Raw genomic sequence first — 14852 nt, 5'->3', positions numbered from 1 at the left:
ATTTTACTATTTGTGATTGACTAATGGAGTTTGTTCAACAAATTATAGATAAAATCATGGCTTTTCATTTTAGAAGAATGATTTCCAGTTAAAATGTGTGTTTACATGAGTTGTAGTGGTAAAGAATAGTGTTGGAATTGTACAGTTTTTTCCCCCAGTTCTGGTTTGGAAAAATACTGTATAGCTGTCCACAATTTATATCCAATTTGTATATATCTATAACAGTGGTTCTCAACCTTTTTAATGCTGCGACCCCCAACCGGTTGTAAGTCGAGGACTACTCAACCGGTCGTAAGTCGAGGACTACTCAACTGGTGCAGCACCATTTGCAGAATGGGACTTTTGGCGGACTCAGCAGGGCAGAGACAGCCTGGACAATTCCTATTGGCTTTTGAAAGCCAATAGAATTAGACTCTATTCAAGAGAGTCTATTCTATTAGCTTTCAAAAGCCAATAGAATAAAAGGGAGTAGCACAGCTAAGGAAAAGGGGAAAAAAATGGTGGACTGCGTTGTTTGGCGACCCCCGTGAAATGGTCGTTCGACCCCAAATGGGGTCCCGACCCACAAGTTGAGAACCACTGATCTATAATCACAAACACATTTTTATTATAGGCTTGTATTCCAGATTATGTGTGTTTTTATATAGAATGACTGTTTACTAATTCTACCAACCTATGGAACTTGCTGATAAATATGACTAAGACCATAATTTTATCATATTTATGTGTGTGCCAGATTTTACTTAATGTATTTTAAAATATATGCAATTTGGCACAGGAATGAAAATCCTCTTTTAGATATATATTTGAATGTTATGATTCCATGTCTAGATTATAGACAGATTGCGGTTTCCTTTGATGACTTTGCTCGTAATTAACACTAAAATGTTTAATGAATTCATTACTATAGTATATGTAAATATGTAAGCTAAATTTGTCTTATTTGAATCAAAAAATGAGGACCCCCAGATACTAGTTATTCCGTCAGCCCTCAGTAATTTTATTCAAACTTGGCCTTTTTATGTCTTGTGGACTTCAACTCCCAGAATTCCTCAGCCAGGCACACTGGCTGAGGAACTCTGGGAGTTGAAGTCCACAAGTCATAAAAGGGCCAAGTTTGAAGACCTCTGTTTTAGACCAATCATTCTTTTTCAGCCTTGCCTACTTCACAGAGTGGTCATTGTGGGAAAAATAAGCAAGAACACTAGGTATGTTGGCTTAAGTTTCTGAATAAAAGGCAAGTTATAAATAAAAGCTATAAAATAAATATTGAAGGGAAAATGGGAGTTATGTTGAGTAGATCAGTCGTGAGACAGAGTTGGGATGAACTTATGCTACCTCATGAAAAACATTTAAATATGAAATAATTTCCAAAGTTGGACAGTAGAACAAACATTCAGATGTATGTTTTACATATAAATAAAACAGCAGAGGCATGGATGAGAGTCTCTAGCAAGACACTGATCTGTGGCTTTACCTTTAGGTATGTTTATGAAGGGTATTGCTATTAATGTAAAAAAATAAAGCTTTTCCTGAAATACTGTGGAGTCAATTATGCATCCTTTAAAATATACCGTTTGTTTGAGGGGGGTGTAAAGGGGGTGTAAAACTTTATACAGTAATGAATGGGTTAGTTTGTAAGCTGCCACAATATAGTTATGGCTCATGTTCATCATATTTGAATATTCTGTTTTTCATTCTATGCAATAAATTCATGTTTTTTTTTTGTTTGAACATTAGATTTCAAACAGAATTAAAGGCTGTCTGGTAAATTGTTAAAGTAGCTGGGCAATTCAACCCATACTTCTATTTTCAAAATATTCTCTTTTATATAGTATGGACCTTTGTAAAGTTCTGACACAACTCATTTTTTCCTCAAAGGACACTATATGCAGGATCAGTTGCAACTCTGGGAGGTTGGAAACAATATTTTCTCTGACCAGTGGAGAAATGGTATAGAGGCTGATAGCATAGGGGAAACTTTTATTTCATCTCATTTGGAAGAAAGCTTTTTTTTCCTGAAAACTTGTCAAGATATGTTTACTATGTGAAAACTGACTATCATCCTGTATTTCACTTGAAAATAAATGGATTCAACTACCCCCCCATCCCCCAACCCTGAATTTAGACCTTCCATTCAGGACCGTACCCTTGGCCTTTAACTAGAGAAGGGAACACATATTTTATTACAGCGGGGTGGGGGCAGGAGTAAGACCATTGGAGGTATTTTATATTTAATTAATTCTGTACAGCTAGACCAGTGGTTCTCAACCTTTTTAATGCCGCGACCTCCAACCGGTCGTAAGTCGAGGACTACTCAACCGGTCGTAAGTCGAGGACTACTCAACTGGTGCAGCACCGTTTGCAGAATGGGACTTTTGGCGGGCTCAGCAGGGCAGAGACAGCCTGGACAATTCCTATTGGCTTTTGAAAGCCAATAGAATTAGACTCTATTCAAGAGAGTCTATTCTATTGGCTTTCAAAAGCCAATAGAATAAAAGGGAGTAGCACAGCTAAGGAAAAGGGGGAAAAAATGGCAGACTGCGTTGTTTGGCGACCTCCGAAATGGCCGTGAAATGGGGTCCTGACCCACAGGTTGAGAACCACTGAGCTAGACGATTTTGGTGGTGACTTGGAATCTCTTCAGAACAGGAGAATACGTACGTTTTGCTTTTGGGTCGGATGACTTTCAGCATTTCCCCTTAGAAACCTCTGTGTGTGTGTGTGTGTATGTATGTGTGTATATATATATATATATATATGTATGTATTTGTTTTCTGAGGTTTTCGCGGGTATTTGTATGTAGGTCTTTGGTTGTTCAGGTTTTCTCCCGCGTAAAATTGGAAGTGTCTTGGCGACGTTTCGATGAAGTCCCATTCGTCATCTTCAGGCTGGTGTTTTCAGCTTCGTGCTTTGAGCAGCAACATTGCTGCTCAAAGCACGAAGCTGAAAACACCAGCCTGAAGATGACGAATGGGACTTCGTCAAAACGTCGCCAAGACACTTCCAATTTTACGCGGGAGAAAACCCGAACAACCAAAGACCTACATATGTGTGTATGTATGTGTGTGTGTGTGTGTGTGTGTGTGTGTGTATATGCGTGTGTGTATACATATATACATACACACACACACACACACACACACACACACACACACACACACATATACATATATATAAAAAAGCTTAACGTTTATCTCTTCAAGAGAACTCCCGGTTTCTGCCTTCAAGGGAGGGAGTCGATTTTGCTGCCCGCTCCCTGCTCTAAGAAGCGCCCCTTCAGCAGAGAAGCCCGGCTTTATGTGTCGGCTTCGCTTTGGAGGGCGGGCAGCACCAGCTGCTCTAGAGCGAGGAGGAGGGGCGTGAGCAGGCCGATTTCTTTCCCTATCCTGTTCGGTGGCTGGAGTGGGGGAGTCTGCGTCCGTCCTCTTGGACTAGTTGCTATTGGCCGTAGTAAATGCCACTCGACGCTTCCTGCCTGCGCCGGGAGCTGAAAGAGAGGTTGCAGAAAGAGGAAGCGGTAAAGCTGAGCTGAGTCGAGAAGAGGGAGAGGTGCAGGGCGCGGTCCCTGTCATTGATCCGGGCTACTTCCCTCAATGTTCCCTCTCTTCCTTCCCTCTTAGGGCGGATTGGCCCTCGCTGTTTCCCTTGTCTATGCGAAAGACCGAGCCGGAGGTCGGGCAGAAAGGGCGGCGCGGACGAGAGGCAAAGCTAAACCGGGCGTTCCCGGAGAAGGCTTCAGGGAGAGAGCGCCTTTTCCTCTTCGTTGCCGTCCAAGAGCGACCCCAGCATGGAAGCTGTCGCCAAATACGATTTCAAAGCCACCGCAGACGATGAGCTCAGTTTCAAACGGGGAGATATTCTTAAGGTAAGTGGTGCACAAAGAGGCCAAGATTGCCCTCTTCAGGCTTTCTCCGAAATGATTGTCTTTAGAATCTCCGTCATATCATTCCTACAGACCTTGTATCCCTCCCGCCTCCCACACGTTGAATTTGTCTTTGTTCATTTGGTGTACAAATTGCCTTTTGGTACTTTTACTATTCATGTAAAAAGGTTGAGTGGTAGAGCTGCACTAATGTTTTATTGCAACTTGCTGTATGATACTGCAGGTTTGGGTAGTTGTCAGTTATTTCCTTCCCATTTTAAATGTCTGTTTCCTTCTCGCTTTGGTATTGTCAAAGCTGCTACTAAGCAAGAAAGAATTCTTGCCAGTGAGTGCTAAAAACGGCAATTTTACTTTGTATGTATCAGTTCTGCTTAGGAATATTCTTCCGCTACCCTATGTTATATTCTTCTGACAACATACTTTTTAAACTGTGGTTTCTTATTTGTATGTACATCTATCAACCGAAGATAGTAACATTAATGCATCTTGAAAAGGAAGCTTTGTGTGTGGACTTCAACTCCCAGAATTCCTCAGCAAAGATTGTTATAGTTAAGGATTCTGAGAATTGAAGGCCACATACTTGAAGTTGCCAAAGCTGGGAAACACTGCCACAGTTCATGAAAAGTAATAGTGTAATATACTACTGCTCGTTTTGCTTTCCTTATATTTTCCTTATATATTTCCTTAGAATTACTGAGGAAAGAAGGGATCTTGGAGGTCTTTATAAAAAAATGCTACTTTTTTTCTTTTGTTTCCTCTCAGAGAAAATCAAATTAGCTTATAAGTTCAGTTAATATAGAAGTAAAGGAATACATTATTTGATGTATAAATTTCATGTTCAATTTGAAATCTCTATTTTGTTAAGCTAATAAAACAAAGTGATAGTAGTTGAGCATCAAGGTAAATATAGAATATAGTATGGTTAACCTCTTCTGGAATATAGTTCATAGTTTTTATAAGTATATAGAGTCTGGGAACAGTTTGTAAACAAAATACAACTATATAATGCAGCAGGACAATAAAGTGTTTTAATTTTAAAATATATCTCACAATTCTGGCTAAAGGCTACAAGGTAATAAAAATAAATGGATATAAAAAGTTAAATCAGGCCTGCTTAAGCTTTAGGGTGGGATATTTATAATGTCAAACTGTAAATGTGTTTGGTCCTCCTTCTTTGTACTAAGAAAAGATAAAACTCAGATGCTATATTTGGGGAGCAAAAGAAAAGGCTGGAGGACTTAAATCAGATTAGCCTTATTTTTCCTGGGTTCATGTTAGATTGAATTGTATATATTAATGTTAATAGTTTAGTCACTAATATTTGGAACTTTGTTATTTTTTCTTCACCAATGACATATTTATTAATATCTGATCCTGACATTAATAATGTGGTACATCTAATTCAGTGAAGTGGGGAAGGGAAACTAATATTCATAGATTCCTTCCAATATAGTTAACATTTAGTAAGGGGATCAAGTCACAGGGAAAAACCCTCCATTGTGCCTGAAAGAATGGTATTCCTTTCAAGTTCCTATTTAAAATTATCCTTGCCTGCAATGTTGGATATAGCAGCACAGTTGTTGAATCATTTTTAAAGAACATGCATTGAAGCCTTACTTCATCTCATATTGCATTGCTTCCTTGGTTTCATCCAACATTCAAAACCAAAAATAGGTGTCATATGATTTATAAAACTGGTATTGAAAATAATTAATTCTACTGAATTAATTCAATTTCAGATTCTAGTTTAGCCCGGATCAAATCTCACAATGTATCTTGAGGATGGATTCAATTTAAAACAACTTGGTTCAAATTATCCAATTTATAGTCAGATAACTGAATTAGCAAAGTTCTATATTCATTAGTACTTTAAAAGAGAAATATGTATTAGGTTTTGATGTGTTTCTATATCACAATTGGAAAATATAACATTTGTTCATCAATACTAAGTGGAAGCACAATTGAAACCTAGATATTTTTATCTGACATACAATCAACTTTTTTCTTCTTTCATCAATTCTTGAGAAAGAAAAGGTTCTGAAATAAATATGGATGAATGGATTGAGGTGAAAATCAGTGAAATAGTGAAATCTTTTCTGAATTGGTTCCAAAGTTACTTGTACTTCTATTGGAATTAATATCTGAGAATTTAATAACGTTGGCTGGGTCCAACACATTTATCATTATACTTCACAGTCCTTATTAGGTAATTAATTATAAATTAATGAAGCTTTTTGTTTCAGCTTCAGGTCAGGATTTAGTTGTACTTTTTTCCCAACTGATTGTGTTTTTGCTTTTTTCTATTAACTAATGAAATATATCTATAAAGTATAGGAATTATGAAGGGAAGGCCATAGAAGTTAACAATTTGTTTGGATTTACAATCTTGCTAAATTATCCTTTCACTTCTTATATGGCCACACTGAAGAATATTGATGAATATATGCAGGTAATCCTCGTCTTACAACAGTTCATTTAGTGACCGACATTACAACAGCACTGAAAAAAATGACTTAAGACCATTTCTCACACTTATGACAGTTGCAGCATCCCTATAGTCACTTGGTTTACATTTGGATGCTTGACTACTGGTTCATATTTATGATGGTCACATTGTCCCAGAGTTGTGATCAGCTTTTGCAAACTTCTGGCAAGCAAAGTCAATGGGGAAGCCAGATTCACTTAACAACCGGGTTACTAATATAACAACTGCAGTGTTTCACTTAACAAATGTAGCAAGAAAAGTCGTAAAATGGGGCAAAACTCACTAACAAATTTCTCAGTTAACAACATAAATTCTGGGCTCAATTGTGGTTATAAGTCAAGGACTACCTTTATTAACTATATTCACATTATTTTAATTATAACGTGCCATTCTCAGTATGTCTTAAAAATGGTACTTTCAAAAGGAATAGGTTTGTATTGCTCTTCAACACTTGAATGATTAGAAATGTCCTTCTATAGTGTTGGGGAAGAAAACAAAATGCATGTTCTTGGACAAATTTTCACTAAATCGTCTTTAAAAATGTTATTTATAAGTATTGACACTGGAGGAAATGCATATATTCAGTTCTTGGCTATCACTTGAACTGCAACTGTTACCTACTTGTTCAGTAGTAACCTATGTTCCAAAAGCAAATAAACCTTTGATTCAAAATTGTGTAAATTTGTTCAGCTCTGTGTTTGTATATGTGAGACTATAGTATGATAAGTTTTGCTTCTCACTTTGAAAATAGGGAAATTTGCCTATTCTCAATCAACTATCACAATATACTGCTACCTGGCAAGGAAAACAGATTTTTTTTCATTTGCCTTACAAAACGTTAGAGATTATTTTTGTACTGTTTAGATGATATGTTTTATACTTCTCCCAAACAACATTAAACTAGGCATGTTGTTTTACATCATTTGTATTTATAAACGACGTCTGCCAACTAGGCAAAATAGGTCAATACATAATAAAATCAAGAAAATAATTATACAGTATAATTTGAGAACAGCCTTAAAATGAGAGAGTAACAAAAGTCATATATTAAAGCCAGAGAGTAGGAGCTCGGAACAAAACATCCTGTGTTTGTCTTATGTGGGAATTCGAAACTAGTAATTGTTCCTGTTTTTGTCCTAAGGCTACAAAATATATAACCAGCATGTTAAACTGAACAAAGGAACCGATGATCAATATTGTAAGAATAATGAAATGTACTTTTGATTTAAAAGGAGGTGGGCTGCAGCATTTTGTCTCATCTTAAAGGCTCAATTATGTTCTGGATCATTTTCAAGGCCCTAAAATGTACGGAATGTGGGTTGTGGATCACAACCTCTGTAGGATTTCATTTAATCCCCAACCTGTCTGCCTTTAGAAGAGAAGGCAAGATACATATCAGATGGACATACTCCTAGTTCCTTCCCTTAAATATTGCCACCTTATGGGAGCTAGAAAGCATGTGTTTTCCATGGTAGCCCCTGCCCTATGGAACACCATTGCTTTTGAAGTTGGGCTGCCTTCTAGCCTTCAAAAAAGCAGTGAAGGCTTGGCTTTTCCCCTAATCTCTGAGATAGGAGGAGGTGACTCTGTGTTGGAAACATAACTTGGTGCTAGGTTTTTTGTTTTTAATGTTTGTGGTTTTAGTAGTTTTAATATGGTTTTTATGTTTTCGTTAGTGATATTTTAATTCTTTTTTTTTAAGACAAATTTTATTGTTTTTTTCATTTTACAGACAAGTGCTTACGAAACAGCGTGGTGGCAGGGCAATCAATTATCCACACAACAAAATCATACTCATAAAGTTCAGATTAAATCATTAAAAAAAACCCTCTCTTTCCCCTCTAATAACATATTATATTCAAATTGATATATTTCAATACAGCTAGATCAATCCTCAATAACCTTTCATCTAAATAGATCCACAAATCCAGATCCTGTATGAAGTTTACTTATTTCAATTACTATATTCCATATTTCTAATCTGAGTACATAGTTAACACTTTGGGAGTCTCCCCATTACCTTTTTCCTTAACATATTCAATAAACATTTATTAATATCATTTCTTACATTTCCCTATTCTTCTTCTATTACAAAGTAACTATCAGTTCTAATGTGTATATAAAAAAGTACCGTATATTAGTTCATATCAGAAAAGAAAAAGAGCAAAGAAAAAAAACAAAGAACAAAACAGAAAAAAGTGGAAAAAAATACCTTTCTATTTCTATTATACTTTATAATCTAACAATCAATCCCTCAATATCAATACTTGATATTTTAATTCTTGATTGATAGCTGCCCAGAGTTTGATATAAAATGGGCAACTATATAAATGTTTCAAATAATAAATATATTTTTGCAAGATTCTTAATGTTAGCATTTTAACTTTGTAATGTTTCATTCTGTGATCTGTAGATGTTAACCTCTCTTCAGTATTCTTTTGAGTAGAAAGCAGGATGTCAACTGAATTAAAAATAATTTAAAAACTTTGATACGTTCATATTATGCATAAAGAGTTCTGAGTTCCTAAGAAATGGTGAAACCTCCAAATTAGATATAAAACATGTTCATGACGATTGTTAGCACTTGTATCTGCAGATATAACGTTCAGTGCAGGAATTGAAAATTAGAAATATACTGCTTTAGTACTTGCAGATGACTACAGTACATCCATTCTAAAATGTGAAGTTCATTTCCTGTGCATCTTGGATATTGTTGTATTTTAGAAATGAAAATAGTAGAATGCATATTCAGGTGTTCATTGGGTTAATTTTTAACCATGTTGTCTGATTATTTTGTAACTTGAATTATTTAGTATCTTTCATGATGCATTTAGGCTTCTTTGGTAATACTTTAGCTTCTATAGGCTGCCAACTGAGAAGGCCAATAGGCTACCCAGTATTATTGCTTAAAATCTAATGTGCTTCTGGCAAATAAATTCTTAACTCTGTTGGGATCTCTGCCAGCTGGCAACTGTTCAGATATAAAGTGCATCAATGCTGCTTATGATTTGGCACATGATGGAGAAAGGATAGATGTCCACATTTACCCTGGTTGATAATGAAATGAAGTCCATCCTTTATCTTGATTTAATATACTGTAGCACATCATAAGAATAGGCAACAGCTTATTTTCTAGTGATAAATGCACTATGTTTTCACTACTTAGACAATATCAGTAGAGATGGAAAACATTGTGTAAAGTGATTAGTAGACTGCTAATATTGGAGGTGTTGAAAATCCATGAATGCTATGTTGACAAACCAGAGCAAGATGTATTGTCATCTAACTGGAAATATATTGCTTTTAAACAAAAAATTCAACAAACATCAGCTAGGGTGGGGGTTTTTTGCATTATTTTAGAAGGGGCATGTGTGAATGTTCACATTTTTAAATGGCATTCACATTATTTTTCAGTATGCTTTTTATGTTTCTTTTGAATCAGAAGTCAAGTAGAATTGTTCCAAAGAGTTGTTGCTGATCTTGCATTTTCAGTTCTTGCATAAAAAACAAATTTGAAGTTCACTGCATAAGGAACATATTTGTGAACGAGGTCAGCAAGTAATAATAGGGTTTCTTACCTAGGTTTCCTTTTCCATTTCACAGTGTAATTGTTGTTATTTGCTGCAGAGTCATGTTGAGGTTGGCAGTCTGATAAAAGCTCACTTCTAAAAACAGCAAATTAAATACGTCTCTTGTGTTTGCTAGATGGAAACACTACACAGTAACCTGATTGTGGTGGATGACTTGGTCATATTTCCTAATGCCAAACATTCCCTGTACCTGGGAAACTAACATCCTGGAGGTTAATCCAGCTTTTTCTCTGACATGTTTTTGACCCAAAAGTTGCACTATAATGATCCATCTTATCATTTAAAATGTGAGAAAGAATATCTTAAAACCTTTTTTGAAAGTGCATTCCTAACATAGCAATGACATTTTTATTAATATTTAAGACTAATGAGCTGTGTTACCCTAAACCAGCGGTAGGCAACCTTGGCTCTTTTATGACTCGTGGACTTCAACTCCCAGAATTGGGAGTTGGCTCAGGAATTCTGGGAGTTGAAGTCCACGAGTCATAAAAGAGCCAAGGTTGCCTACCTCTGCCCTAAACCATGATTTATTTAACCACAGATCATATTGGTTAAGCCAGAAACATGATTTACCAACCAGTGAATTGGTTCATGCAACATTCTAAAATTAAAACAATGTTTCAAAGAATGTTGCATGAATATCTGTAATTTTTGATTATATGATGAAGCATTGAGTTAAATGTATGGCTTGTTACAAATTTCATGTCTCCACATTCCATGGTTTGACATGAATTCATGTTTATATACTGTATATTAATTTCTGAATCACAAAGTAATAAAAACTGAATTATTAAAAGTTTCTGTAATGCAGTATTGTTGAATTAGAAATGAATAATAGAGTTAATAATTAGGGTTCTGCAGAGGTCTGGATTCAAAGAGCAAAACGTGATTTGGAATGTTTATGCATGTTGCACTTCTCAGGAACACCTGAAAGCAGTTGTGTCTTTTCCTGGGATTGAGCAACTGCCTTGCATTTTGAGGGCAGGAGAATTTTATATAGTTAAAGACCATTCTGGCTGGTGCTACATAAATTCTGAATGACATTTCACCATTATTTCCACCCTAGGAAATAACGAAAACGGTTTTAATTGGGGGCATAAGAGAGCCACCACTGGAATTATAAGGTAGCGTAAAATTAGTGAAAAATCTACACCTATTTTTCAAAAAAAAATTAACAAAATTAATGTATTTATAATTCTAATTTAATGTTTCCAATACTGGCGAATATCTGTAGCTTGGGTGTAAGATAAGGTGAAGGTTCATTCTCTGAGCTTGTGGGTTGGTTTCCAAACGTTTCATTACCAGGCTAGGTAACATCTTCAGCAGAGTATTCAGCACTCAGCTGAATATATTACCTAGCCTGGTAACAAAACACTCAGAAACAACCCACAAGCTCAGAGAATGAACCTTCACCCTCACAGTTTAATGTATTTATAATATAATTATTGGGAAAAAGAGATAATGTGTTTATATTATAGGACAGTATTTCTCAACTCTTGGTATCCATACCCCGTAGTATGCAAACATAATTTAGGACAGTGGTTCTCAACCTTTCTAATGCCGTGACCCCATAATACAGTTCCCCATGTTGTGGTGACCCCCAAGTGGGTGTGGCCACCAATAAGAGGGAGTAGGAAAGCTAGGGAAAAGGGAAAAAAATGGCGGACAGCATGGTTTGGCGACCCCCGTGAAATGGTTGTTCGACCCCAAATGGGGTCCCGACCCACAGGTTGAGAACCACTGATTTAGGATATACTATCTCCCCAGGTAAGAGATGAAGATAGCCAGATTAAAACAAACAGATTACAATCTGACTGTTTCTGGGCGTCCAGAATCTGACCCCCAGGGAGAGGGAGGATATTGCCAAGAGGAGCAGATTGGCTTGTTGGTCTAGGAATGACAATGCAGAGAACAAAGGTGATGCCTTCCTGCTATAGTCACAATTAAAGCTGCCTTATGGGATCCTGCGTCTCCTAGACTGGTGAAGGGAGAAAGACCAGAAGATGCAGTCATGAGGTTGGGTGCTTGTGAGCTAAGGGCCACTATGCTGGGTAGCTATTTTATTTTGGTTAAAACAATCCAATGCAGAAAAATTACTTGATTTTGAATGAAAGTGCGCTTTATTGTATCATTATCCCAAGTGCGGTGTAATATCTCTTAAAGAAAAATTTGAAATATTACATCAGATTCAGTTGGCTTTTCATTATTTTAGAAGCACAATGGCTCTAGCAGTTAAAGATGACTGTTGACAGCCCTGGGTTGAGATCCTGTTACTCGCCCCGGCTCCTGCCCACCTAGCAGTTTGAAAGCATGCAAATGCGAGTAGATAAATAGGTAACACTTCGGTGGGAAGGTAACAGTGTTCTACCCGCCTCAGTGTAAAGTCATGTTGGCCGTATGACCACAAAAACGTCTGGAAAATCCTGGCTCCCTCAGCTAAGAAACGATGAGCCTCACCCCTTAGAATCGGACATGACTGGACAAGGGAAACTTTTCATTGTTTGGATTAAATTTGGGGAGCATTTTTTTTTATTTTGCATTGTTAGCAAGCTGCCATTATTTAAGTACAGTTTTTGAGTTAGGGGAGTAGAACCTATATCTATTAACATAATGTCTGTGAATATAATCCCTGTTCTCTAGTGGGCTCCTATCCACATACAACTCAGCCCATTTCTGCCTTGCTTTTGAAATCAGCCATAATTGACTAGGCCTGTCCCCTAGTCAATTGTGGCTGATTGAGCAGCATAGTTTATTGTAGTTTTTTTCCCCCCTCACATGATGCAGATGAAGTGGATGGATGTTGTAAACGTTCCTGCATGTTAGAATTCTTAATCTCTTTTTAACATGCTCCTCCTGGAGCTGATCAGTGACTGATCAGAGAGACAAAATACCGTTTTTGACAACAAGTGCGTATCCTTTCAATAATGTTGTAAGGCTGGTAACAGCTCCCACCCCAATCTTGTAAGCCTAATAATTATACAATCTCGCTAGGTTTTTTTTTTTAATCTTCTTTTCCATCCCTTTTACAGAGTGGGAATTCTAAAAAGGAAATGCTTTACCATGCTTACTGTGTCGTTCCAGGAATCAAAATCAACAGTGGTCGATGCTTTTTATGACATCTCTGTTTGTAGTGGTCTTTATTCTTGGGGGGGGGGGCTGTTCTGTAGCCACGCTCACAATGCCTCCTTGACCTGCCAAGAACATACCCCACCCACTGGCCCCACTGCGTGTGACCTTTTACTTCCACCTTTATTTCAAATCACCCTTCTGCCAAAGCAGCTCAAAGACGGTTTCTCATGCTCCCCCATTGTAGCAGTGATCTCCATATGATCTTATCTCAAGAATCTGCACGTAAGTGATACAGGGCTCATTAATGCACGTGGAGGAGGCCTGAGATGATAGCTTCTTTGTGAATATTGTGGTCCAGTTGGCTGGTTTCCTGTGGGACCACCTCCTCTGCCTGCCTCTCCCACTCCTCAATCCTCTATAAGGAAGATTAGATTTTCAGATTTCAGATTTACTTTTCTTTTTCTGTTGATTAACAACAGGGTGGCTATCCAGGCAGCTGGTATACTTAAAGATTGGCTTGACAAATATTGTATATTGGAAATTGTAAATGAACTGTAGTGTAAGAACTCTGCTCTTGTGCTTCCTCTGTGGCTGCCATCTTTTAGTCCTTTTATGATGGAATTATGCTTTATAAAATGGTCAGTTGAAAGCAATAACATGCTGAATGTTTTGCAATTATTTTGTGTTCAATGCTTTAGGGATTGCTTGCTTGTTCATTTACAGAGGTTGTATGATTGACAGCCCTATGGAGCAAGAAAAAAAAATGGCAGAGTTGCAGGGTGGCACTTGGTGGTGGCTTTGCAAACCGTCGCTTATGTGAGCTGGAATTGGGCATCCAATTGCTAAGTACAGACCTTGGATTTTGGGACAATAAAGCAGAGTAGGCAGTAATGCACAGTAGATCCCTCCTGGCTATATAACAAGAGCATACTTTGAGTGCAGTCTGATTTAAGACATCATCACAGGATGAAATAAAGGGTTTGTGGCTTGTGTGGATTTGGTTTGTAGCCAGCAAGATGAACAGAGTCAGATACAAACATAAAAGAAGGACCTGGCACTGCCAGTTGGTTTGGGGCACCAAAGGAGGAGCTTCATGTTGGAGGTGGCTTATAGATCAATATCAGATCTCACCTCTCCCCATCTTGCTGCCCATCCTCCCCATCTTTTAGTTACCGTAGTTTGTATTTTATATTTTGTATTTTTATAGTTTTGTAGCATTCTATTTACATAGTTTTATTTTTTAGTATTGTAAGCCTCCCAGAGCTACCAGGTGGTAAGATCGGCGACCAATGAATTTGATAGAATTGGATAGACAGACAGACATAGAATAAGTCAGATTCATTTGCAGTTTCTTTTTAACGGCAACATGAAGAATTTCACTCAAAAACCATATTAATGATGAAGGTAATTATTTAGCTAGTAAGAACCTGCTGTATTATAATACACAAATGTGAGTTTCTATATTTGGAAACACTATTTCTTAAATTTTCAAATAACATCTCTGTTACCATAGCCCTTGTTTAATTTGCATGTATATTTAAAGTAGACTAAAATGACTCACAAAGTGCATGTAGAACATTAGAACCATTACATAAAATCAAGCATCTGACTTCTTAAAATAATTGTAATTGCATTTCTTTTAGTATAGTGGTTCTCAGCCTTTCATATTTTATATTCCCATAATCATTTCAACATAGAACCTGGGTTTTACAGGATAAAAATAAACAAGACACACAAAAAGACCAAAGTCCGGTGTTTACAGGCATCCTGTTACCATATTTTACCATTCAGTAATTTATTTATCATATTTGTATAGCTGCCC

The 14852-nt window shown here is 37.0% G+C and overlaps 1 protein-coding gene across 4 annotated transcripts in view; it reads left to right on the top strand.

Annotated features, from left to right (window-relative positions):
* Window positions 1–14852, top strand: part of GRB2 (growth factor receptor bound protein 2) — an 83504-nt gene that overhangs the window by 13466 nt on the left and 55186 nt on the right. For 3 of the 4 annotated variants that reach the window (XM_039342927.1, XM_039342924.1, XM_039342926.1), the window contains exon 2: window positions 3624–3868. In XM_039342927.1, coding sequence (XP_039198861.1) covers window positions 3791–3868 — 78 coding nt within the window. In that variant the 5' untranslated portion in view covers window positions 3624–3790. Of the gene's footprint in view, window positions 1–3307; window positions 3521–3623; window positions 3869–14852 lie in introns of those variants that run through there. The other variant, XM_039342925.1, reaches the window with a different exon arrangement.

Source organism: Crotalus tigris, unplaced genomic scaffold, assembly GCF_016545835.1.
Source record: "Crotalus tigris isolate CLP2741 ecotype Arizona unplaced genomic scaffold, ASM1654583v1 scf7180000017814.3102382, whole genome shotgun sequence".
NCBI lineage: Eukaryota > Metazoa > Chordata > Lepidosauria > Squamata > Viperidae > Crotalus > Crotalus tigris.
Note: the sequence above shows the minus strand (reverse complement) of the source record. Positions and strands in the feature narration are given on the sequence as shown.